At 40.4% G+C, this 26,198-nt stretch overlaps 2 protein-coding genes across 17 annotated transcripts in view; both read right to left on the bottom strand.

Moving 5' to 3' along the window:
• neb (nebulin) overlaps positions 1-16,968 on the bottom strand; it is a 48,202-nt gene extending 31,234 nt beyond the window's left edge. For 13 of the 16 annotated variants that reach the window (XM_028394542.1, XM_028394556.1, XM_028394545.1 and 10 more), the window contains exons 1-47: positions 16,870-16,968; positions 15,697-15,786; positions 13,283-13,339; positions 12,507-12,614; positions 12,308-12,415; positions 12,054-12,158; positions 11,855-11,959; positions 11,634-11,738; positions 10,965-11,069; positions 10,360-10,464; positions 10,177-10,284; positions 9,651-9,767; positions 9,449-9,550; positions 9,246-9,353; positions 9,049-9,153; positions 8,858-8,956; positions 8,177-8,281; positions 7,976-8,083; positions 7,778-7,891; positions 7,491-7,688; positions 7,300-7,407; positions 7,101-7,199; positions 6,896-7,000; positions 6,670-6,777; positions 6,248-6,559; positions 5,941-6,147; positions 5,755-5,859; positions 5,549-5,656; positions 5,165-5,476; positions 4,863-5,069; positions 4,648-4,752; positions 4,448-4,555; positions 4,045-4,356; positions 3,672-3,878; positions 3,476-3,580; positions 3,278-3,385; positions 2,877-3,188; positions 2,559-2,765; positions 2,363-2,467; positions 2,172-2,279; positions 1,767-2,078; positions 1,477-1,683; positions 1,282-1,386; positions 1,055-1,162; positions 635-946; positions 336-539; positions 68-172 (exon numbers count right to left, since the gene is read on the bottom strand). In XM_028394542.1, coding sequence (XP_028250343.1) covers positions 68-172; positions 336-539; positions 635-946; positions 1,055-1,162; positions 1,282-1,386; positions 1,477-1,683; positions 1,767-2,078; positions 2,172-2,279; positions 2,363-2,467; positions 2,559-2,765; positions 2,877-3,188; positions 3,278-3,385; positions 3,476-3,580; positions 3,672-3,878; positions 4,045-4,356; positions 4,448-4,555; positions 4,648-4,752; positions 4,863-5,069; positions 5,165-5,476; positions 5,549-5,656; positions 5,755-5,859; positions 5,941-6,147; positions 6,248-6,559; positions 6,670-6,777; positions 6,896-7,000; positions 7,101-7,199; positions 7,300-7,407; positions 7,491-7,688; positions 7,778-7,891; positions 7,976-8,083; positions 8,177-8,281; positions 8,858-8,956; positions 9,049-9,153; positions 9,246-9,353; positions 9,449-9,550; positions 9,651-9,767; positions 10,177-10,284; positions 10,360-10,464; positions 10,965-11,069; positions 11,634-11,738; positions 11,855-11,959; positions 12,054-12,158; positions 12,308-12,415; positions 12,507-12,614; positions 13,283-13,339; positions 15,697-15,765 — 6,732 coding nt within the window. In that variant the 5' untranslated portion in view covers positions 15,766-15,786; positions 16,870-16,968. Of the gene's footprint in view, positions 1-67; positions 173-335; positions 540-634; positions 947-1,054; positions 1,163-1,281; positions 1,387-1,476; positions 1,684-1,766; positions 2,079-2,171; positions 2,280-2,362; positions 2,468-2,558; positions 2,766-2,876; positions 3,189-3,277; positions 3,386-3,475; positions 3,581-3,671; positions 3,879-4,044; positions 4,357-4,447; positions 4,556-4,647; positions 4,753-4,862; positions 5,070-5,164; positions 5,477-5,548; positions 5,657-5,754; positions 5,860-5,940; positions 6,148-6,247; positions 6,560-6,669; positions 6,778-6,895; positions 7,001-7,100; positions 7,200-7,299; positions 7,408-7,490; positions 7,689-7,777; positions 7,892-7,975; positions 8,084-8,176; positions 8,282-8,857; positions 8,957-9,048; positions 9,154-9,245; positions 9,354-9,448; positions 9,551-9,650; positions 9,768-10,176; positions 10,285-10,359; positions 10,465-10,964; positions 11,070-11,633; positions 11,739-11,854; positions 11,960-12,053; positions 12,159-12,307; positions 12,416-12,506; positions 12,615-13,282; positions 13,340-15,696; positions 15,787-16,043; positions 16,145-16,869 lie in introns of all 16 variants that reach the window. The other 3 variants (XM_028394541.1, XM_028394555.1, XM_028394554.1) reach the window with 3 other exon arrangements.
• A 3,411-nt stretch (positions 16,969-20,379) lies between these two features.
• Positions 20,380-25,977, bottom strand: arl5a (ADP-ribosylation factor-like 5A). Its single transcript, XM_028394569.1, has 6 exons — positions 25,620-25,977; positions 22,805-22,865; positions 22,544-22,691; positions 21,481-21,564; positions 21,178-21,329; positions 20,380-21,027 (listed from the first exon to the last, which is right to left on the bottom strand). Exons 1-6 carry the CDS (start codon positions 25,663-25,665, stop codon positions 20,979-20,981), a joined length of 540 nt encoding a protein of 179 aa, XP_028250370.1. The 5' UTR covers positions 25,666-25,977; the 3' UTR covers positions 20,380-20,978.
• Positions 25,978-26,198: the final 221 nt, after the last annotated feature.

The raw sequence follows: 26,198 nt of genomic DNA, 5'->3' as shown, positions 1-26,198 counted from the left end.
ACAACACGATGAATTATAGGCAATGACAATAATATCACTTCTCTGAGGATCCTTGAGAAAGACTCACCACACTGTAGTTGACTTTGTTTGCTTTGGCCAGCAGAATATCCATGGCATCAGGCATGACATGGACGGTCGTCTTATCTTTATCCCAAGCTTCAGTGTAAGCTTGCTGTAAAATGTAGGTTTATATTATGAATAAAGATCTTTGACACAAATCTGCTTTGAAATAAAGAATTGAACAAATGTCATAAGAAAATACATGTTGTGAAAATCAAACAATAACTATGAAATACACTAAAAATGGACGGATGACAAAACGGACAATTCCATACCTTGTTATTAACCAGGGCATTTGCCTTGGCCAACACCATAGGCATGTCCTCTGTAGTACTTTTGAACTTGAAGTTGCTTGGGTGCTGGCGATACCTATTTTCACTCAGGATCTCACCAGCTTTCTTCACTTTCTCAACATCCAGTGAGCCTATAGGCACCCATCCAATGCCCCTCAGTACCTTCAGCTCCTCCTTATACACGGCCTGGATTTAAAAGATTATTTATTGTGTTAAAAAAACTAAAACTTTACAATTTGCTATAAACATGGAAACAGATTAATGGCAGGATTCATACTCACATCACTCTGTAGGTCATATGCATGCCTGGCCTGGACAACATCGGTGGAGTCTGGCAGACAGGTCCATTGGTGCAGGCGGGTGATGTAGTTGAAGTGGTTGACCTGTTTTTGGTTCTTCTTGGCCAGTTCAAAGGCCATCATGTCCACAGGCAGGTGGAACTTGGTCTTGGACTTGTTGAAGTCCTTCTTGTACAGAGCATCGCTGGCAATCTTGGCTGAGTTCAGAGCCAGCATGAGCAGAGGGTCGTCCTGGATGCTGCGAGCACCAATGTGGTGGCCGACCTGCTTACGGTATCCAGTCTTGTACTTGTACTAAAGAAAACAAAAGTAAAAGTTATTACATAAGTCTGACGATGTGATCAAATATAAAAAAATCTATATGCACAGACAGTAATACTGAAAAACTATTTAAACACTTACATCACTAGCAATAGCAGTAGAAGCTTTGGCAGCCTGGACTGGAATGGCATCACCACGAAGATTATGGCCCTTCTTCTTGGATAGCTCATTATCCAGTTTGTACAGTTTCTGAAGAGAAATAAATAACATTTATTTTAATGATGGATGTTGGGCAGCATCATTACTAATAGACTATATCGTGAATTATAGCAAAATGGGTATAATCATATCAAAATATTAGGCCTCACCTCACTGACGTGTTTCTTATTTTCTCTGGCCAGAACAATGTCCATCGCATCAGGCATGATGTGGATAGTTGTCTTGTCTTTTTCCCAAGCTTTTATGTAGGATGTCTAAAAAACAAAAGGTAGCTGTTGGTTTGATTTTACAGACATAAACATACTTATATTTCTCTCAAGTGAATTAATAGTCCATTCCAGTACCTTATTCATAATCTGGTTGTTGGCAGTGGCCAGCACCAGGTCCATGGAATGCATGTCCTTGGTGAATTTTAAGTTGCTGGGGTGCTGACGATATTGTTTCTCACTGAAGGCCAGTCCAGCTGTTCTTGCTTTCTCAACATCCAGCGAGCCAATAGGAACCCATCCTATTCCTCTAATGTAGTTTGTATATTCACTCTTGTACTGGTTCTGAAAAATGTAACAACATGTGACTTTAACAATCAAATTGTTGTTTTCAATCTTAATAAACATTTCCACAACTTTGTACATACATCACTGGCAATCAACTGCATGTTACGGGCCAGTTCCAGGTTCATGGCATCAGGGAGGAGAACATTGCTGTGGGGGATCTTCCTGTATCCAGCATATGTCTGAGCAGCAGAGGCCTGTTTGGCATGGACCAAACTCAGCATGTCCACTGGAGAGTGATACTTCAGCTTAGCCTTGTGGTAGTCCTTCGTGTAGTTCTTGTTGCTCTGCAGTTTGGCTATCTCCATGTAGTGAACCAGCAGAGGATCATCCTGGAGGCTGCGGAAGCCAACATGGTGGCCCTTTGCCTTCTCATAAGCCAGCTTGTACTTGTACTGTGACAGCAAACACACGCTTTGTAAATCACAGTCAATACTAGATGATTCTTAGAAATGAAATGTACTTATTAAGTTTTTTTTATAACTTACATTGCTGGCAATTGTGGTACCACTCTTGGCAGCCAAAATAGGGATGGCATCTGCTTTGAGGTTGTAACCCTTATTGGCCATCTCGACAATACCGGCTTTGTAAAGTTTCTGTAAATTAAATAAAAGTGTGAAATAAAACTGGTAGTAGAAACCCAGTAGTCTATAATCACATCTTTATAGATTGCCCTTACATTGCTCATATTTAAGGCATTTGCCTTAGCCAGGACAATCTCTGGAGAATCTGGCATGACGTGGACGGTCAGTTTGTCCTTCTCCCAAGCTGCAGTGTATGCTTTCTGTAAATAAAGACATCCGAAAAACAAATGAATGATGATGGTTTTCAATAACAATGTCATTTATAATGGTTTACAATTTTAAGGAACGCACCTTGTTCATGATCTGGTTGTTGGCAGTAGCCAGAACCACATCCATGGAATCCATCAGTTTGCTGAACTTGAAGTTTGATGGATGAGTGCGGTACTTACTGTCACTCAGAATATCACCGCCAACTTTAGCAGTTTCAACTCCAAGTGAACCAATAGGAACCCATCCAGTGCCTCTGATGTAGTTGTTCCATTCAGACTTGTAGTTACACTGAAAAGAAATGTAATAGCTTATCAGTAAAATGACCACACCATAATTATTCATTGCTATCTGCCTTTAAGAAGCACAACGATATTGTTAAAATTAACATTTACTGCTTACATCACTAGACTGGATGTTCATGGTGCGAGCCAGCTGTAGGTTCATGGCATCAGGGAGGAGAACATTGCTGTGGGGGATCTTCCTGTATCCAGCATATGTCTGAGCAGCAGAGGCCTGTTTGGCATGGACCAAACTCAGCATGTCCACTGGAGAGTGATACTTCAGCTTAGCCTTGTGGTAGTCCTTCGTGTAGTTCTTGTTGCTCTGCAGTTTGGCCACCTCCATGTAGTGAACCAGCAGAGGATCATCCTGGAGGCTGCGGAAGCCAACATGGTGGCCTCTAGCTTTCTCATAAGCCAGCTTGTACTTGTACTGTAATAATAAATAAGAACTTGTTTACAATGCACAGTAGTAGGAAACTAGGAAACACTTTTTGATGCAGGAATTTATTTCCAACTTACATTGCTGGCAATTGTGGTACCACTCTTGGCAGCCAAAATAGGGATGGCATCCGCTTTGAGGTTGTAACCCTTATTGGCCATCTCGACAATACCGGCTTTGTAAAGTTTCTGTGAAAAAGACATTAAATAAAAGTGTGAAATGAAACTGGTAGTAGAAACCCAGTAATCTATAATCACATCTTTATAGATTGCCCTTACATTGCTCATATTTAAGGCATTTGCCTTAGCCAGGACAATCTCTGGAGAATCTGGCATGACGTGGACGGTCAGTTTGTCCTTCTCCCAAGCTGCAGTGTATGCTTTCTGTAAATAAAGACATCCGAAAAACAAATGAATGATGATGGTTTTCAATAACAATGTCATTTATAATGGTTTACAATTTTAAGGAACGCACCTTGTTCATGATCTGGTTGTTGGCAGTAGCCAGAACCACATCCATGGAGTCCATCAGTTTGCTAAACTTGAAGTTTGATGGATGAGTGCGGTACTTCCTCTCACTCATAATATCACCACCAACTTTAGCGGTTTCAACTCCAATTGAACCAATAGGAACCCATCCAGTGCCTCTGACAAAGTTGTTCCAGTCAGACTTGTAGTCACACTAAAACAAAAAAAGGTAAAATGAATAGTTAAGATTAAGATCAATAAGAGTGAATGAATTCATTGAATGTTTTGAACATGCATGCTGTTTGGATTCAATGTGTTAATGTGTGTGGTTTTGATCCACAAAGAAGACCACAATGCTTATCAATGTCATTGCTACTCACATCACTGGACTGGGTGTTCATTGTTCTGCATAGCTGCAGACGCATGTTGTCAGGAAGGAGCACGTAGTTGTGAGGGATCTTTCTGTAACCAGCATATGTCTGGACAGCAGAGGCCTGCTTGGCATGGACGAAACTCATCATGTCCACTGGAGTGTGATACTTCAGCTTAGCCTTGTGGTAGTCCTTCTTGTAGTTCTTGTCGCTCTGCAGTTTGGCCACCTCCATGTAGTGAACCAGCAGAGGATCATCCTGGAGGCTGCGGAAGCCAACATGATGGCCCTTTGCCTTCTCATAGTCTTTCTTATATTGGACCTAATAGTAAAAAAAGGAAAATAAAATAGTAATTAGTCATAAGTAACATACAAAATCAATGGCATATTCATAATATAGATATAATACATACATTGCTGGCGATATGTCTGCCTTGCTTTGCGTGTAAGATAGAAATGGCATCAGGCTTCATGTCGTATCCCTTGGCGATATCTTGCAGCCACTTGTGCTTGTAGTGACTCTGCAAATAAACAGCAAACCAATGATGCTCATTTACATATGTAACATTCCTTATATGTGACCGACAATCAATATTATTGTCTCTACTCTAACCTCACTCATGGTCTGGGCATTGAATTTAGCCTGGAGGAACTCAGGACTGTCAGCTGGCAGATTATAGGTGTGCTTGAATTTCTCACCAGATGCTTTGTATGCAGCCTAGTGGGAAGGGAACAAAGAAGAAAAGTTTGTCATTACATTTATTTACACTGAACACACCTGAAGAGAGATAAACAAAAGTATCACATCTTCTAAAGGGGAGTTCTTACAAGATCCATCTGCTTTGAGTTGGTCAAAGCCAGAGCAATGTTCATGGAGTCGGTCTTGCTTGTAAATTTGAAGTTACTGGGGTGCTGGCGGTAGCCTATGTCATCCAGCGCAGCTTTAGCTGCTCTGGCTTTCTCAACATCCACAGAACCAATAGGGACCCAGCCTAAACCTTTACAGAAGTTGTTGTAATCTGACTTGTAGACATTCTGTAGACACATGAAGAAAAGCAAAATGGTTAAAAAGGCACATATTGTGTCAACTGCTGTCCTCACACCATGGCCATATAAAAGTGCAAACGTACATCACTCTGAATGTCCATCATGCCACGACACAGCTGCAGCTGCATGTTATCAGGAAGAAGTATGAAGCTGTGGGGGATCTTCCTGTATCCAGCCATGGTCTGAGCAGCAGAGGCCTGCTTGGCATGGACGAAACTCAGCATGTCCACTGGAGTGTGATACTTCAGCTTAGCCTTGTGGTAGTCCTTCTTGTAGTTCTTGTCGCTCTGCAGTTTGGCCACCTCCATGTAGTGAACCAGCAGAGGATCATCCTGGAGGCTGCGGAAGCCAACATGGTGGCCCTTTGCCTTCTCATAAGCCAGCTTGTACTTGTACTGTATAAAAGAAAATGTATTTTGAATGCATTCACATTTGAATGAAATTATGAATAGTAATAACAAACTTACATTACTGGCAATGTCTCTTGAACTTTTTGCTGCAAGAATAGGAATGGCATCCTCCTTCATATGATGTCCTTTGAGCAGATCTTGACGATGAGAGTAGGTATAATAATTCTGAATAAAAAAAGATGAGTATGTTACAAACACAAACATTTCACCTATGTCAAGAATTATGTCCACAACTACAAATATTACAAAAAGGTGTGACAAACCTGGCTGATGTTAACAGCATTGTATCTGGCTTGCATCAGTTCAGGAGCATCAGCAGGAAGATGGTAAGTATGCATGAACTTCTCTCCACTGGCTTTATATTCTTTCTACATAAATAGATAAACAGATTTAAATCTGATGAGAATGTTAAACAAAGCAAGAAGTTGATTTGTTTCCCTTTTTCTCACCGCATTCAGGATCTTGGCATTGCTCTTGGCCAGCTCCATGCTCATAGAGTCAGTCAGACTGGTGAACTTGATGGTGTCAGGACGCTGTCTGTACTTTGTCTCATCCAGAGCTGCTGCTGCCATCTTTGCTTTCTCCACCTCCAGAGAACCAATTGGGACCCAGCCAACACCCTTGACCGATGTCTCATAATCCATTTTATAGTTGTACTAGAAAGTAAGCAATACCCAAAACTATCATCAGACCAAATATCAGCAAAGTAGTTGGATCAAAAATTGGATCAAAACCACCCCCACTGTTTAAACTTACATCACTGGCATTGTAGTTCATGGTACGAGCCAGGTCTAGACTCATGGCCTCAGGCAGAAGACAGTAAGAATGGTGGTGCTGTTTGTACCCAGCCATGGTCTGGACAGCAGAGGCATGTTTAGCATGGACCATACTGATCATGTCCACTGGGGTGTGATACTTCAGCTTAGCCTTGTGGTAGTCCTTCTTGTAGTTCTTGTCGCTCTGCAGTTTGGCCACCTCCATGTAGTGAACCAACAGAGGATCGTCCTTGAGGCTGCGGAAGCCAACATGGTGGCCCTTTGCCTTCTCATAAGCCTTTTTGTACTGGACCTAGGAGTTAATATGCATATATAATCTCTAATTGTAGTGTTTCCAGTATTGTGTGATGCATAGAGAAGCATGATATTGGTATTTTGAACATTCCTTTGGAAAAAACTTACATCACTGGCAGCATGTCTGGCTGCCTTGGCAGCGATAACAGAGATGGCATCAGGCTTCAAGTCATAACCTTTAGCGATCGTCTCCTCCCAGGCATGCTTGTAGTAGTTCTGAAATAACAGATTGCAACAAAACATGCACACTGATTAACATGGACACAGATCCATTATACATTCACAGATATCTCAACACATGCATCCACTGAGTGTCTGCATATTTATAGATCACCTTGCTAATGTTGTAGGCATTGCACTTGGCCTGAAGGAACTCTGGGACATCAGGAGGCAAAGAGTACTTCTGATGGATCTCCTCAAGACCTCTCTTGTAGAACAGCTGTAAGGACAGACGGCCATTAGGGCAGAAATCACATGCAGAAAAACTGCAGAGGGATTTTTCTCTCCAGAATAAACCGTAAATATGACAGTGGACTCACATCACTCCTCTGAAGCTGGTTGACTTTAGCCTGCATCATGATAGGGTGGTCATCAATAGAAGTGAAGGGAATCGTGTCTGGGTGTTGTCTGTATTTTTTCTGAAGGAAGCAAGTAAGGAAGGAAGGTATTATGTCAAATGTTTCACCAGCTATGAAATATGTCAGTAAGTTTTCAAAGATGTGGAAGGGCATCCCATACCTCATTCAGGATCTCACCGGCTTTCTTAGCCTTTTCCACCTCCATGGAGCCAAAGGTGACCCATGGGGATCCCTTGGTGTAGTTGTTGTAGTCGGACTTGTACTCATTCTTTGAAGAATGAAAACAAACAAAATGGTCAAAATGGTGCAATCAGTTGGCAATGAAATCTAGTAAAGTCTGTCTGTACTTACATTACTCTGGATGATGTTAGCTTTCTTGGCCAGGTCCAGCAGCACACTGTCAAAGGGAAGGTAGAAATTGGTGCTGATGCTTCTGTATCCAGCCATGCTGGCAATCGCCTGGGATTTCTTGGCCAGTGTGACTGAAATCATATCCAGTGGTGTATGGTACTTGGTCTTTATCTTTTCATAGTCCTTTTTATATTCACGCTGTGGAGACATGGGTGAGAGATTGTTCAAGTCTGCCTTCCCTTTTCTCTGAAAAATGCAACCAAATGTAACAACAGCTAATGACTCACATCACTCTGGATTTTGGCCACATGAACTGAGTGTAAGATCTTGGGATCGTCATTGATGCTAAGGGCTCCAACCATCTGTCCTTTGTTCTTCTCATACTCCTTTTTATATTTGACCTACAGAGAAAGTTATTGTGGACAAGATTAATAAAAAACAACTTAGCACAAAATCCATAAGGGTGTATACTGTAGTGTACGTACATCACTGGCAATGTTTGTGTGAGCACGGGCAGCGAGGATTGAGATGGCATCACCCTTGACCTCAAACTTTTTAGCTTTAGTTTTCTCCCAATCGTATTTATAACAGTTCTGCGAAAAGAAAAATATTTCCATTAAGGAAATTGATCATGCGTAGCTGATAGCTGATGATTGTATTTTAAAGATGAAACAGCAGTTACTTACATCACTGAGGTTAAAAGCGTTAACTCTGGACTGGATGAAGAAGGGATAGTCTGGAGGTAGGCTACTCTTGAACTTAGTTTCCTCATACTTCGCCTTGTAGTTTAACTGCAAACAGAGCACAATAATGATAATGATACAATAAGATTCACATTTAAAATACAGTATCTTTTACTGAGTTGTCTATTTATTGGTACAGGGAAAAATCACTTCATGACAGATTGTTTGATTTTTTTGTCACTGGAGGGCAGCAGTGCCTTAGCTGGACTCTATCTCAGAGATGTGAACTGTGGGTTTCTCTGCTTCCCCAGCCCCTCTCTGATCACAGGGTTTATTCTGGGCCAGCTGAATGCTTGTTTCTATTTATACTACAGAGAAATGGCTCTCCAGTTTCCATGGTGCCCATAGAAAGACAGCTGGGCTCCATGGATGATTGGGCACATTTAAAGGTGATCTGCATGTCTAGGAGAATTTGATCTACAGCATTAGCTGATGATTGTTGCCATTCCACTCAATAAATGAAGAATATAAAAACAAGCATGTATGTATGAACTATTTCCAAATTACTGACACGTATGTGTCATTAAATTACATTATAATACTGATCCAGACAGAATATGAGTTTAATTCTTCCTCATTTTTTGATTTAGCATCAACATGAAGTGGTCCTAAAACGATACGTACGTCACTTAGCTGCTTGGCGTTGATGGCGGCTTGAACGAGAACTGGGGAATCCGTCACTTGTGTGAATTTCACTGTGTCTGGATGATGCCGGTAAACCTTCTGCAAATCACAAAGCAGACAGAGTTTGTGTCACACATACTTACATTAATGTGTCTATTTTTACTGCGAAGAAGTATTAATTAACAACTCACATCTTTACACTGCTGGAGCTTCTTCCCAACTTCATATTCAGGCGTAATTGTTTGAGGGTAGAAGCATCTAGTTTTGATGTCTTCATAATCAGCTTTATATAATTGCTGGAGAATGAAACATGAGAATTGTAAATATAGGTATAATGAGGATTACAGTCAATTTAAATATATTAAAAACTTAAAAGATGAATTATTACCTCATTCTTCATTTCTTCCACTTTCTGGCAGTGAAGCATATAGACGTCTTCATAGCTGCCAATGTAGTGACCCTTCACCTCATTTTCATACTTATTTTTGTAATGTATCTGAAAAGGATTCATAAAAACAAATGCGTCAAATAAGGAAAAACAGTTCATTGTACAATATATAGAACGTCTTGGGCAGCTTCGAGAATTCTTACGTCAGTGAACTGTTTAAGTACGGAGTCCATCTGAAACTTGGGCGTGTCACAGTAGTTGATGCTGGAACCTCTGGCCTTCTCATAGCTAGCTTTATATACTTTCTGCAAATTAAAGAAAAAGAGGACGGTTTCATATCATAACTTCCACAGAAACAGCTGTGATGAAAACAAACTTTGTCCAAAGAGCTCTTCAGACACCTACATCACTGAGGATGGTACCAGCATATCTGAGCTGTCGCAAGAGAGGATTCTCTGTTGCGGGGAGCGTGTTGTAGTCACACTGTGCTTTTGTCTTCTCGTAGTTCTTCTTGTATTGGACCTACAGACAGAGACAGATCAGTGTGAGAGAGAAACATTTGTCAGTGTGGTGGAAAGAAACAAGAGAGCATGTTTATCGTTTTCTGAAATGATTTGCGTTTGCATTATGTGTGGATGTGTGGGTGGCTATGAGGTTTACAGGAACTGAAAAGCCTCTTCGCACAGTCTCATGCATTGTTACTGTGTTGTTGTGACACTAAATCCGAGCTGTGACAATGAACCGAATGTAGATCTCTCAGTCATGCAATGTGGGAATAATACAGTGTGTCCCTGCGTCAGATTGGACTCAGTTGGTTGACTCACACACTGCTCTGAGACATGGGTCAACTCCCTGTCGTGTCTTCCACATGAGGTCGGACCTTTAAAAATACTCTGATACCTTTTGTGTTTGTGCGTGTTTGTGCACTTACCTCACTAGAAGCAAGGCGAGCGTTCTTGTTTGTCTTGTAAACAGGCGTGTCGGTTTGCATGAAGTAAATTTGGTCTTTTTCGTCCTCAAATTGTTGCGTGTATTTTCTCTGAAATGAAAATAAACATACATTAGATATAGAAAATGACAAACAAAATAATTCTGAAACTTAGTGATCTCTTACATTGCTGAGATTATCCATTGCCATCCTGGCAATGGCCACGTCGAAGTATGGTGTCTCACACCACTGACCCTTTACATTTTTGTTGTAATCTTCCTTGTACTTGAGCTGTGGGGAGCAAATAAGAACACATAAGACTGAGTGGAAGACAGATGGATAACTACACTATTATCTTCATATATGTATTAAAACACATTAGGAATGACTGGAATCTCTGCAATATAAACCTATTGTTAGCCTCTACCTCCCAGCTTAGTACAGCCACTAATATATGAGCGAGCAGGTGGCCTGTTATCCCCAGCAGAGGCTCAGGGCTGGATAGTATCTTAGGGCTCAGTTTCTGAAGAAGCACTGTAAAAAGCACAATCCTGACCCTCTAAAATACCATTTTTCTAAGAAACTGTAAAGGTTTTCTCCTGATGACACACCCCAAGGTGAAGAATATTATCTCAGGGAATAATTTCAAAGGAGGTAATGTGAATGGTGATACCTGATACCTGATCCAAACACCACACAGATAAAGTGCAGTATTGATTTGTGTTTACATTACTCATACACTGTATGAGCATCTAACATCATTTGCAGTACAGTAACATTGTTGTACTTACATCACTGCGCTGATTGGCCACTCTCTTGGCCAGCTCCACCTCAGGAGGATCAGCCAAGGAGGTGTACTTGGCCTTGCGCTCATCATGACCCTTCTTGTAGTTAATCTGTAGGAGCACAGGAGCAGCAGGAGTTGAAGTTTATTGAGGTGGTTAATTTTTAACATCAATACTTGACCTCAGAGCATGCTTGTGACTTCCCTACATCTGAACATTAGAAGAAAGAGGAGGAGGTGCACATGACTATTTTAATTGGCTTCAGAGTCAGTGGAAATTGCTATGTATGAACTAATGGACCTAGAGGGGAGAGAAAAATAAATAAATGACTGAAGAATCTGCTCGCCTGAGTGATTGGTGATGACTTGCACTCCAGAGACAAATAATGGCTCATGTGATTTAAAATAAAAATAATAATAATAGACAGTGTAAATAAATGTCTTTATTACAATCTATCCAGATTGTTATAAAGCATATTTACGCATAAACTGCTCAGACATGATAATTATGCATGTATTTGGCAGTAGTCAAGAGTTAATATAGCAGATTTACTTAATACATTCCATGAACTATACAATGAAGTATGCCTCAATATAAAGTGTAAAAATTCTGGAATAGTTGGAAAAAAATCTTAAAATCCTAAAACTGAATTCATCTATAATACAATCAGCTTACATCACTGAGGACTTCCTGGGCCTTGGCCACCCTGCGCAGTTCAGGACTGTCACTGTAAGGGTAATACATGGTCTTCTCTTCGTTCCAGTCCTCAGTGTAGAGTTTCTAAAGAAACATAAAACAGTCCAAATAAATTTAGTAAATGTGAAATTCTATTCAATCGTATAAAGAAAATCTTGTTCGACATAAAATTCAGTGCCTGAATGTTACATTAGACCCACTTTGCTCATGGTTGCTGCATTCTTCACAGCCAGCACCAGCTCAGGAGCATCAGGAGGAAGCAGGTACCTGTCCTTAGTCTCATCCCACTTCTGCCTATACAGAACCTACAAGACACAAAAAAAGAGTATTGATTAAAAAAAAACTTCAAAAATTTGATATTATTTATTTTTATACATTTATAGTATTAAAGGAACTTGCCTTGCTGATCAGATCAGACACATGCTTGACGTGGGCGATCTCTCTGGCCTCACCATCATACAAGCTGGTTGTCCGAACCTTGTTTCCCTCCATGCGATACTTAACCTGAAGACAACACATGTAGTTTCTTTTAATTTACTCCCAGACTCCAGGCACTTCATTTATCCACCACCACCCACGTTTATCCGCTCAATCTATTCACAAAACGATTCTTGCTAAGAATTATCCACCGTCAGCACAGTCCTCAGCAGTACCTCACTAAGCTGCTCCTGGGCCTTCCTGATCCGAATCATTTCAGGGGTCTCAGTGGTGAGGGCAGGAGGTGTCCCTTTAGACTTGTCATAAGCCGCTCGGTACCTATTCTGTTAGGGCGAGAAAAATCAAAACAAAATATGAATGGTGCATAACGAAGAACATAGTAGTGACTTGAGACAGGTACAGATTTGTTCTTACATGGCTGAACTGCTCCAGCATCTTCTGGCTGTGGGCCAGGTATGGAGTCATGAACTTGGAAGTATCCACCTTGACCTTCTTCCTGACTCTTCTGGCGGGCAAGCCAGACTGTAAGAAGGGCAGAGCAGAATAAGATTAATAACTAGCCATCTAATGATTGATTCTATGCCTATTGATTACAACTACATCAGGACTACGATAAGGACGTTGACCGAAAACATGTTTTGACATTGTAAAGGTAAAGAGGCTCCCACTGAATTGACATCATTTGTATGAGTCTGCAGCACTCCCATTATTCTAATTACTCACCTTTAATAACGGAAGTGATTCATGTCAAGATTTATTCAGCACTAATTTATTCTGCATGGAGGTCAGTGAGTCAAAATAATGGAATTATTATGTGCTAGGCTCATGCTGGATGGAGGATGGCTGAAGGACAGACAAGCCCAAGGTAAGTGAAAGATAAACGTGATGTTGCTGCATGCAATGCGACACTTATACAATACATATACGTGAGGGTTATAGGACAATATCTTATCCATTGGCTGGTAACAAACACAGCGAACTGCTCACAAGTTATGGATTTTTGTCTTTTATGCCAGATGTAATGGGATGACATATAAACCTGCCATGACCACAGACAATATGCACAATGAAATACGACATTTGCCATATAAAAATGCAAGCAAGGAAAAGCAATAAGACAAAGCGGGGTAAGGGAGACAAGGGTATCCTGCCCTGCTTGAACTGATGTGCCTCGGGAGGAGGTGCTTTACCTGAAGGACCTGAGATGATTGGTGACTGACAGTCGACGTTGTTATCTGCTCAACATACTACAAATATAGGACAAACTCTGGGTTTCCAGGTACAAGTTATGGGAGAAACAGCACAGTATTTTTTTTGGATTGAGGGTGATTTTTCCACAGCTCTGGTGTTCGTCTTTAACTCTGACTGACTGATGGCTCCACACTGCATCACATTAGTAACTATTCTGTCAGTGAGTGTTGTATCACTTAAATTGATTACCTCTCCTCTCAAATGAAGGGTTAAATCTCCAAAGGTGAATGTAGTATGATGTAACTGAATGCTGCCTAATGAAGCCTGAAGGATAAAAAGGTATTAATATCTTCAACACTATGCAAGCCTGGCCGCTCTGAAGCTTTGATCCTCTATAAACACCAGGCACTCACATGACAACAATTCTATTCTTATTAGTCATTTCATAGTTGTTCCAGTTATCAGTTGCTACAGCACACAGCAGTACACAGACTGTTTGGACAGCTTTGTAATCTCCAAGTCTGTTCACACGCTGCGCTCATAGGTTTAAAGGATTGGTTCACACAAATTATGAAAACTTGTTTTTCCACCAACCAACAACAGAATCTATCCAGGCAGCTTTAATTTGGGCGACTGAGCCGGTTTCTTTTGTTGAATGAACAATGGTCTGAAAACGGAAGTTGTGCCAATATGTTTGTTTATGTTTTATAAATATCTGTTGATTTGGGCCTAAGAACAGAATTCTTTTCTACAGCTCAGACTACAGGAGCTAATAACTATCCCTTGACTGAAGTACACTTCCCAGACTTTAGCAGCTAAGTACAAATCTTTCAGATCTACCTGAAATCTGCCAGAGCTGAGAGAAAGAACATCTCAATCAATTTAAACAACATTTGTAAGAGGCTTCAATATCTGAATCTATCAGACAGGAGAGAACCATAAGTGGAGATGAAATGTTTAACCACATCAATCCATTCTGTGTAATGCATAAAAAATAAAATGTGTGCACTTCCACTGACTAACATTCTAGCACTGTGACGTTACCAGAGGGTGATTAACTGCACAGTGGCTCGTCTCACTTTCTCTCCCCCCCCCCTCTCTCTCTCTCTCTTTACTTCTTCCTGGCCTCCATCTCTTTGCCAACGTGCTGTAGAAGTCCAATTCTAAATTTGTCTGGATGCCAGACAGAGAACTCTATACTCCACCCCTTAATGACCTGAGAGGTTAAGTCATTTTTAAGTTAAGAAGAACCTATTTAAAATCATCTCATTATCAAATAAAACAGAAATGACTACTCATTTTTCAAATTAATAGATGAGAACTTTCTAAATGTGTGTGTGTGCTTTATGGTTGACCTGAAGAGCACTATGTTTCTCCCCATTCTGTAGATAAATATGAAGCCGTCTTACCTCTCAGTGAAAAAAATGCAAATTTTCTCCACAGTATAGATGAAAGCGCTCGTGAAATCAGAGTGTATTGATTTTCTATCCATCTGTCCCACCTCCCAAAGGATTTATATCTTTGCACTAAAGATGGTAAATCTATTAGAAACAGTTGATATGTTATATTGGAGGTGAATGATATCAGGTTCTACTGTGAGAGCTTTAGAAAAGTTATTCACACTCCCCTATAAGATATCAGCAATATTAAAATATAAACATTAAATATGAACAAATACGAGGCTAACTTTAATCCTATTTCGCCAGGAAATGTGGATTAAGTTTTAGCCTTCTGCTTTCACTCTTCCATCAGACACTGGCACGGAGACCATGAACAAGACAGTATTTCATACACAAAACAGTCTTAAATTCAGAATAAAATATTAAATACAGTAAAAAAATGGACAATTGAAATGAAGGAAGAATTTCTACAATGTGGCACACCCCCAGATTGTATGTAATTCAATTTTAGCACCATCTATACCACACAGGAAGGATGGTGATTCGGGGAACTGTTACATCAAAGCAAAATGCTTTAATTTCTAGATTAGATATGTTAAAAAATAAGGATAACCCATTAGAAAACAGCAGGAATTGGGTCTGTGGAAACACATTGTTATTTCACCTGTGTGATGATTACATCACCAGACTGCATTTTCTATGATGTGTAAATATCTGGCATAAGGCACAGCTCAGGTAAAGGTATCTGCATTTTCACAAGGACACCAGTAAAATGGTTGATTTATAGCTGTTAGGAGCAATGTGGGATTTAAAACCGGATCAGAAGCTGTCCATCTGAAACAGGATATACCAGCAGTTCATGGACGGCCCATTCCATGAAATGCTGACTGGAAAGGGGGGTATTCATAGGGCAGTTAACCACTACTTTTTAAATTTGTCAAATGTAGTGTGAGGAATAACATAGAATTTAAAAAATTATATGTATACAGCCAAGTAAGAAGCTGTCTCCTTACCTCCTCAATGATTTCCTCCTCCTCCTCCTCCTCTTCTTCATATTCAATTTCCTCTACAATTTCCGCCATTTTCGGACGGTTCTAGAGGCTCTACACAAAACAAAGATTACATTTTCAGGCACTCTGGAACTATACAACACTCAGTACTGTCAAATTAACAACTTCAAACAGCAAGGAGCTTAGACAGGAGATAAAAGGACAACTGCTGCAGGGATATTTTAGGATGCTCCCAGCCATGCCTTGGTGAACCCAATAACCTTAATTTAACAACTAATAATACACAGCAAAGACATGCTATGAATAAATAACACCAGTGTATTAATGGTCAACCATTGAACATGTCATACCAGCAAAAGATTCCTGCAGTATTTTCTGACAGTAAGGAAGCCTCACTTGCTTTCCACTACGGTGTCAAACTGAAAGTCCAACTTTGTGATTTGCACCAGTCCTAAACAAAACAATAAAATCTGTGAAAGGCCTCACAAAAATGTTAATTATTAATTAACACAGACAAGGGAGAATTAAGAAGGTGAGACACTGAGTGTATTATTATAGGCCTCTGCCTTTGAATGTGTGACTCCCCTCCTCCCTTACATGCCACAACACAGCTCAGAGAACTGTGCCTCCTGGCTGAAGGTTGGCGACAGCTGCCCAACAGTGCTTCAGCTATTTGACGTGTAAGCCAATGCCATAGCCTGATTGGTTGACTCTGTTTAGCAAATGGACATGCAATGCCTTCTGAGGCTGCAGGTTAAATATAGGATGGCATACTAACTACCTTTTTTAGCACTTCGGTGCCCAAACTTTAAATTAAAAATATTATTTTCTCTATAAAACAACAAGAGGAACGAGGTGCAACCGAGGTAGACGGACAAGCAGGTGCTCAGATTGTGGAAAAAAGATTAGATGGCCAAAATGATGCTGAAATTGCAGATACATCCAAAGGTCTGGGCCTGGACTGATCTTGCTTCAGTCTTGCAGTTCTGGATGGTTGGGTTATTCCTTCAAGGTACAACAGAGGGTTCACACTCCTTATTCCTCAATCAGCTCCTCCTGGATCCAGATAGCCGCAGAGGATGGAAGCAATGGATGTCCAAGCAGATGGAAAGCCATGCAGGGTGTAGAGAACATGGATATTTTGTGATTTTTTTTTTCATCCCTTCCTTTGCTTACCAGTTAAATTAAAAGTTTAATGGTCTCCCAAGCCGCCAAAGCCTCCCCAGCTTCCCTCCAGAGAAACGCTGGGCAACAGCACACAGCTGAGGTTTCTACCCAGGTTATCATGTGGCTGACACAGCCAATCACAGGCCAGTGCTCTCAGGTTTCAAAATCTAAATATACCTAAGTGATCCTTACAGAAAAGAGCACCTGTTGGGGCTAATGCATCAGCAGTACAGTTATGAGGAAGGCAATGGGACAAGAGCGAAGGGGTCTCAAGAGCACAACCCAGACTACAACAATAGCCCCCCGAGTGCAAAATGGCTGTTCCGTGATGTTTACAGATGCGACCACTTTTTGTGGAGGATTTAGAAATACATCAAGAGAAGATTTAGGCCCTGCATGGCTGTGAGTGTCAGATCTGTTGAGGTCATCTGTCAGATGACCCTGAGCTGGCAACGTCCTGTCAAGAATCGGGTCATCATCAAACTGAGGGTCTGCAAGAAAACGACAAGGGAAAGGGCAGGCCCCTATAAATATGAATCAAAGTGAACATATAATCTGTCTGAAAGGAACACGTCTTTGGGTTTATATAAAGTTCCTTAATGTGTTTTATATAATTGTTTTAGATGCCTTAGCATCTATGACGTTGACAGTTATGGCCTACTGTTCCTTAAAAAAAACATGGCTGCCAGCATCAGGTCAGCTCTACAACAGATGCTGTTTGATATTTTTCCACTTGCCTGTATTCTATTATCTCTTTACTCTATAAACCAGACCAGACTGACACAAATTATCACGTCACAGGTTAAGTGACTGACAATTTTTCAAAGCGGTGGACCGCACAGCGACTCAAGGTACACATGATCCAAGTGAGAAGACCTATTTCTTAAAATAACAGTCTAGGTTAGGCGATTAAACTAAACACCTGTGAATAAAAAAAAAAATGTTTTTCATCTTTCGATGTTCCTCTATCTCTCTGGTATCTTATATATTTACTCTCGCTCTTTGCACCAGGAGCCGGCTGCTACCAGGGCCCAGGATGGACAGCAACAGCTGAATGTCTCTCTCTCTCTCTCTTGAAATTGGTAATGGCCCTTCTTTCTCTGATGCATAACTGCTGGGTCCTCATTAGCAACATCACTGCAGTTGTGATCTCATCTAATCTGCAGAACCAAGAAAAAGAGGTTATGCAGTAAAGGCTGGATCAATCTAAATCACATTTTTTTTATTAACCCTAGGTGGTATTTACCTCTTTTATGGCATCATGTTGACATGTTTACAAATGTAAGTCAGCCTTTAAAGTGATCAAAAAATAAGGTTGGGGATACAAATATTGCAGTTGGTGTTTTTGCTAATACAGCTTAGGTGCAAAGGCTGTGGAAACTCTGCGTACATTATTTCAGGTTCAGACGTCATGGGGTATCACAGATTTTTAATGATTCTAGCAGTGAAAAGAATGACTTCCTAGTGCCAGAGACACTCGGGGGAGGGGGGCTACATGCTTAGTCACTGGAAAAAATGACTGATGACCAATGACACTAGAACACAACAGCTGCAGCAGGGACAACCACAACACAAACACTGCCAGCTGTAAATCCCAGCTTACCACCACCTTTGAAAACCATAAACCCTAGTGAAGTAAGCCGCCTAAAATTGAAACCAATTGGTCATTAATAGGAGGACTTTACAAGAGTGGTTGTTCAATCTGACAGGTTTTCAGAGGGACACACACATATGGCCTAACCTGTCTGTCTCTATAAACAGTAAGTGATGCTTTGGGTTGGTCAGTGATGGAAAGCACATTTCTAAATTTTACTTTTTCTGATCATAAGGTAAGCAAGGTCGTGGATAGGGAAAGACAGTCAACACAGATTCAGAAAATTATAAAGCCAGTGAATTAGCTGGGCAGGCAGCACTTCATTTAATGGAATGCTTACCTACAATCCAATCCAGTTGTTGTTGGATGAACGTCTTTCAAACTCATTTAGAACAGTTGAAATGTATTTTTATCTTTAGTTCTTTTTAATTTAGGAAAGGTGATTTCTCTTTAAACCTAGCTTCGTGGGGAGGCCAAAAAATCTCTTCTGTGCAGGAAAAACCTAAACTTCTCAATTATATTACGTTGTGTTTAGGTTCGTTATTATTTGAGCTTCAGAAATTATAATATCCTCCACAAAGAAACCTTACTTTGCTTAAAAATTAAAACCACAAGTTAACAGAGGCTACACGGCTAGGGGCTCCAGATTTGGGTCTTCAACAACCTGTGGGCTTTAAGGTAAGATTTAACTAACACAGAGAATGATTGCATGTTAAAGGCATTACACACATGGCTGTTTAAGGTGTAAACAGGTCTGAAAAACAGGAGAGAACAAAGGCATAAATGGATAACGACAAGACAATGTGTTATTGTGGTCGTTTTATAAAAACCACCACACTTTACCGTGACAAAGATCTGATGAGTCAGGGATGGAAGGCGGAGGGCGTGGCGCCTCTTCCAGAGTGGGCTGCTGAGATGGCATGGGTTGCAACACTCACATAAATGTCATATAAACGACTGGGTAGACTGGATCTATATGAAGCAAAGTGGGACAAATACTTTGTCCCACTATTTTTTTTAAAGGGCTACTTAAAGGGGTCACATAGTGGAGAGATGGAATTTTTTTTTTCTTGGTTTAACCAATTATCTCTTTAATGTAGTGTGTGCTTTATTTATTTGATGTATTGACCTTGTTTGGAGTTTTTTTTTTATTACTTTTGCTATAGTTATTTTATGTTTCGTCTACATTAATGTAACTATTGTAGCTGTAATAGCTGTATATGAAGGAGCACAGCAGGAGATGCTGACAACCAGAAGGGGATCAGCATGGATGATAGTGGTTCAGGAGGGGTTTGTTATTATTGCATTGTTGAAATTAGTAAGTAAGGCATAAAGTAAAGTGCTCAATTTTTGTGTTTTTCCAGTGATAGTTTATGGTTTGTTAACTAATTTTTAAACAGGCTGACCTGTAATGCTGCAGTCAGCAGCCAACGGAGCAAAACATCACCACTGTGGCTTTATTTTATGAATTCTACTGTGCAGGCATTAGTTCCAGGCGTCTTCTTCCAACATGGGAGCCCACCTGTAATCGAGACATTTTTGCCTTCTAATGTACAATGGGCAGAGGCAGAACCCCGTCATCAATGTGTTAGACAAGTCATTGCAATAACCTTGCAACAATGTCCTCACTGTTCTGCTGTGTGATGTTCTTTCAATCACTCACTGTGTGCTGCTAATATCTCCAACCTGGTATCTTCTTCTCTTCCTGAAGCTTCCTGAGCTTTCTTATTCTACGGCTCCCTCCACTCCTGTAGCTGCTCATCATGCTCCCTAAAAAGCCTTCGGGACCTTGAGCTCATGTGACATATTCTACCCCCTAAAGGACTAAAAAAAGAACAAGTTATGTTACATATAGAAAACTCAATACACAGTAGTTCAACAAGAGCAATTGAGGACGAGAAGAAAAACACTCATTCACAACACAATGCAATTCACCTGAAACAGATAAAAACACTTTATTTCAGTGATTATTCATAGGACTGAAAAGGAGAGGGCATATTGTGATTCTACCCTCGCTTCTTCATGTTTCAGTCACCATCAACCATCATCACTTGAACATTCTGCTGCAGGCACAAAGTTAAAAGAGAATACTGGACTGTACACACAGAGGGGCAATAAAAACCACCACAGCCAGTCCGGCAATACTGCAAGGCCACCGTGGGCTAGACTCACACACATCTGAAGAAGTCATCCGAGTATAGTTCCACGTCAAGACACATCGCTGACCTCTTGTGTTTTGCTCAAAGGAAAACCGTGCAGAAATTTCACTTTAAATAATTTGAGTCTCTTTGTTGTCCAACATCCTTCTGAAAAGGTCAAGTTTTCAGATGTCTTTTGTAAAATAAATTATTACAGAAGTATATAATGTCCTGGACACACAGTCTGTCCATATCAGCTTCACAGGAAAGAGGAGAGGGTCATCCATCAACTGACCTCACCACCCCCTCAACCCATCCTTATCCTCATGTCTGGAGGCAGAAAAAGCAGAGAAAGGGCGCACTCCTAATCAAAGCCATCAAGGTCATCATCTCACACGCAGCCGTGACATCATCCACTCAAGACCCTGACACAACCTGGAGGTAAATAAGACATTGGAAATGACGCAGAGGGATGGGGGCGTGGAAGACAGAGGGACAGTAAGACACTTTTCTTTTGTAAAGTATGTATATTTCTCCACATATATAATAAGTGTGGATATGTAGGTATGTAAGTGTAGTTCTCACCCCTCTCCAGTGAGGGCGCAACAGGCTTGGATGTGCCACTGGTGGTCTTTAACAGAGGTAAGCTGGAGGCTCTGGGAAATTTCTGCCACAGACATGCAACCCTTCACATCTTGCTTGTTGGCAAAGATCAATACTCCTGCCTTTCTTAAGTCCTAGAGAGCAGAGAGGAGAATCACATTGAGCTTTTCATCAGTGTTATAACACATTATGTGACATTTATCTAAACAAATACAACGAAGAATGAAATAAATACATGTAATATAATTACTGATTTTTAAATGTATCCCTTTTGATGATACTCACTTCGTGTGCTAGCATTCTGTAGAGTTCTTCTTTGGTCACAGAGATCCTTTCTCGGTCTGTGCTATCAACCACCACAATTACAAACTAGTCAGAGGAGATAAAAGGGAAATAACACAAAATTATTAAAAGTTCACTTCATCTCAACATTGGCAGTCGATAGATGCACCACACTACAATCATACACTAATGAAGTTCAACCAAACCTGCCATTAGAATAGAATAGAATAGAATAGAATAGAATAGAATAGACTTTATTAATCCCTTTAAGAAGGTCCCTCAGGGAAATTCGGGTACCAGCAGCAATACAACACTGACAGTAAGAGCAAGAATTAAATAGAATAAAATAGGATATAGTACAATAAAAATAAAATATAAGAGGAATTATGTGCAAACATTGCAAACCAGCATTGATGGAACAGATGGATTATTGCACGTGTGTTGTATCAGGCGGCACTGGTATGGCTAGGCCTGTCACGATAACAGATTTTGCTGGGCGATTAATTGCCAAGAGAAATTATTGCGATAAGCGTTGTCGTTTGCGATAACATTGTCGTTTTGAGACCATGTTCAACTAATATAATGATAACGACATATAATGCAAGTACACCCTTTCAAAGATCAATAAACTTTCATTTCTAAAGAACATTTAACAGTGGAAAGGCCCCCGATCATCAAAATTATTATTATTATTATTAATGTTGATATTAATATTATTATTATGAGTAGTGGTAGGCCTATTACCATAGCTTATTTTAGCATAGTCAGTGGAGTTAAGTCAAACCAACTAGCATGTCAACAGCACGCACTCTCTACCTGCTGGTGGGAGTGGGCTCACCTGTATGTGCGCACATGTGTCTGCATGTGTGTTTGTGTGCGCACGTTTGCGTGCTCAGAACATCACGTAACACAATGCCACGGGCCATATAAAATCAGACGGCAGGACTTTGCACACCTTATACGCTACGACGCACTGGAGTGATGCCTTTTGTCATCCAGTATCCAGTATCAAGACAGGCCTAGGTATGGTAGCCGTCTCCTACAGTGCCGGAAGTAGATACATTACCTCTGTGTTAGTGTAGTATGTGTTCCAAGATGACCTAAGGGACTCCTGGCCCCCAATGTCCCACATTAGAAAATGGGTGTTGTTCACGACAATCTCTTCCACATTGCTCCCAATGGTAGGAGAGGTGTGTACCACCTCATTCATTGAACTGTAAAAAGAAAAACAAGACAAAACATCTCTTTAGGCTTTCATTGATAAAAGCAAAGACCAAATGATTATTTCACACATTAAAAAAAACCTGTGCTACATGTGGATACTTACAACTGGTAAAGAATAGTGGTTTTGCCAGCATTGTCCAGGCCCACAATAATAACTTTGTGCTCTGAAAGACAATGAAAACAAAGAATATTCTCAGATCAACTGCAACATCAATCTGTGGGTTAAGTGCTGGTGGCTTCCTGATGTATCACTCGGCCAAGTAATTTATTTAAAAGATGTCTTTTGATGTGAAACTGCACCGAGCAGCTGAAACAACGGCCTTTTTTTGTATCAGTACTAGCATTTGGTACCCAACGGTAGCTTCACACATCCTGCATCACTGGGACATTGTGGTGCTGTGAACAATGTACTGTCACAGCTACAGAGGAGTTTGTAGCTCGTCTTCAGCCAGCTTGTACAATCAGGCTGAAAGCATCAACAGCTGTGGTGATCAACAAACACACAAAGAGGCTACACCTGTGAAAAACACAAACAGGATGTGACAAGGATCGATTGCCATCTTGCTGTCTATACTCTGAAGTGACAAGACAATAGTAAGATGTCCTATGGTAAGCACAAAGATAAAAGAAGATAAAAGTAAAAGCTGACATGGCAGCAGGGATCAAAGTGCTGGACTTTGTTTTAGAGGTGACAAGAGAGAGGAGGACTGATGAAAAACAAAGAATAGATGGTTACAGCCAAATTGTTAATTAGGAAAAACCAGATCATGACCAAAAAGTGATCAGACGCATACTAACTCTACCTATGTAGTTCTGAACTTTAGTGTTTTAAGTTTTTTTATGTTTGATCTATAGAAAGGTCTACTGTTGCATAACAAACACACAAAGATACAATATGTGCTCCACAGAATGTATGTGGTCTCCTGCTGATATAGCAATGGCTCTATCTTGTGTTGTGCAAAAATTGTAGGCTCACAAACTGTTGTTTTGAAGAAAGCAAAGCATTTTTTCAAGGTAACTTTGGTATTGAACTTTCCACGTCTGTGAGGTTTAAGAACACGCTGCTTTGTAACACAGAGCCATTTGAATCCATTTCTCAAGAGAACAAGTCACTCCAACCTTTAAAGTATGAGACGCCATGATGTTTCTTAAAACAACTGCAAAATTAGCAAACATTTAGATGTAGAATAATTTATAATTGAGCATTCTATTTACATAATTTTACAAGATGACACTAAAAAAATGAAATTATAAAATGTCCATACTAGTATGAAAGCTGTAAAGATGTGTTCTCTGTCTCTATGCAGTGTATTTTGTACTTCACTGTATATGATATAGCAAGAAAAACCAAGACTAAACAAAGGAAGTGAATGCAGCTGCAGACAGATCTGCACAAGGGCAAAGTGTGGCCTTTATCAACACCTGTGAAGATGTTACTGTTTTTTTTCAGTAAAAACATCAAGCTCATGCAAGCACACACTGTGATACTTTGCCTACCACACTGGAACTGAAAACAAAAGCTTGAGAAGAATAAAAAAATGTCATGCAAATGAAATGCTGCATTACACAGTAACTCTCAAATCAAGATTTTCCAGCTTCCTTCTTCTTTCTTATTTCCTTCTTTCTAATTTTAGTTGTCTGAGTAAAAAAACACAAAAGCATTTAAGATGTTGTCAGGTCAGGACTAGTTTAATTGAGGTTGAATATTAAATTTATTGTTTGTGTCTACGGTGTATTCCCTGCCCCCCTGTTGTCCAGTGTATGAGGTTTTTGGACATAAGATTGTGGAAGGCATCCGCAAATCAATACTGCAGCCATAAGAGCGAATACGCTTTATTTGCCCTGAAGCATTCTAACACACTGTCAAGGTAACCAAGTGTGTAATGTCGAATCTCACATGTCCTCATCTCTGTTAAAGAACTTCTGCTGTCCTCCTGGTTGAAGCACACAACTCAGGACAGATGTGTTAAGACGTTTTGAGAGTTTGAATTGCATCTGGATTTAGATCAAGGCATTACAATAAAAACTCTATAAATTCAGGCACATTATGGGTGGAACGTAGAGAAGACTGAAGCAAGTCCAGACGCCTTGCTTCAATCTTCTCTACGTATGAGAAGACCTGGATGACTAAGAATCTTCATCTACATTATGGGTGGAAGCACAGTGGAGCTGAGAGTAAAGATGAGTAAAGACAAGCTGTTTAATAGCTTATATTATATATAAAAAATCAGAATACATAATGGCAGTAGTTTACAGGATTTTTGTTCCCACAACAATCCTGTCCTGTGTGATGAACTAAAGCCCAGACCGGTATGAATGGATGCCTGGTTACCTGTATTCCTGACTTTACACCGATAAGATTATGTGATTATTACGCAGTGAGTACAAAGTCAGAGTGATTCACTCCGAAGTCATTCATTGATCCACTAGCCCCGAGCATTCTGCTGATGTAGCTGCCTTCTGTGTGCTTGGATTGTGTAGCTATCTTCAGTCACAATACCGGTCACCCGGGCTCATCAAGACTGGTTCATACGTTGGGATTCAGGTTACAGAGGTTTCGCAACCTGTTTACTGATTCAAGATCACTAACTCCATTTGGTTCAGCTGCCTGCACCCCAAAGAGTGCATAAATAATCGAACACAAAGTTAATCCAGGAACGGTACTCTGACTTTGTAGACAATTACCTATCAGTAAAAGGGTAAATTGCATTGAATACCGAGTGGCACAATGCACAATCAGTTATAGTAACTACCATTATGATAAAGAAATATTAGATTTAAACCGTCATCGGCTGAGAGCTGGCTCCCAGGCTAGTTAAGAGGGGAGCAGACCAGAGGGCCTTCTCTGACCACCGAGCCCACTTAGCTTCCATGTTACCGTCACAGTTTCACAGTTTATACCAAACCACCACTCTTACCTTGGTGATTAAACAGCCTCCATAGCTTTGTAAATAGTATTCCCATGGCTGACGACGAAGTGTGTTGATGCCAGCTTGTAAGAATCCGCTGTACGTGAGCTAGCTAGCGTTGATAATATCCAGTGCTATCAACTTTACCTAGCTAGCAAGCTTGCTAACTACACCGACGACAAGCTTTCCAAGCATTTGAGAACGAGCGCCATAATGGTGTGAATTTATCTCAACTCCGCCTGTTTTACAAGGTGGAAATTTAACTATGACGGTTAAGTTATTGGCGAAAAAAAACAGACCAAAACGTAACAACTGTGACTAGCTTCAGTGTCAGCTGGCTGTTGTGGAGTGCGCTGCGCTGTCAATGTTGCGCATGCGTACAGGAACGCAGCCTCCTGTCAGTGTATATTGTGCTGTGAGGACCAAAACTATAGAAAATATATAATATAATGTAATATCATATAATGTTTCCTTTTGGACAGTTAATGGAAAAACCTTTAATTTTTAAACAATGAGATTTTTAAAGCATACAACAAAACCAAGCTATAAAGACAAACAGGTGTGTATATGCTTTGGAACAAAACAATG

This window comes from Parambassis ranga, chromosome 21 (genome assembly GCF_900634625.1).
Source record: "Parambassis ranga chromosome 21, fParRan2.1, whole genome shotgun sequence".
Taxonomy (NCBI): domain Eukaryota; kingdom Metazoa; phylum Chordata; class Actinopteri; family Ambassidae; genus Parambassis; species Parambassis ranga.
The sequence above is the reverse complement of the archived record's forward strand: the minus strand, read 5'-3'. Positions and strand labels throughout refer to the sequence as shown.

Bases quoted from the DNA above. Each gene is read 5' to 3' on its own strand.
- arl5a (XM_028394569.1), bottom strand. From the start codon at position 25,665: ATGGGAATACTATTTACAAAGCTATGGAGGCTGTTTAATCACCAAG. The intron at 22,692-22,804 runs GTAAGTATCCAC...TTCTTTTTACAG, and splicing joins ACCACTATTCTTTACCAGTT to TTCAATGAATGAGGTGGTAC. The intron at 21,028-21,177 runs GTGAGAACTACA...ATTTACCTCCAG, and splicing joins TGCGCCCTCACTGGAGAGGG to GTTGTGTCAGGGTCTTGAGT.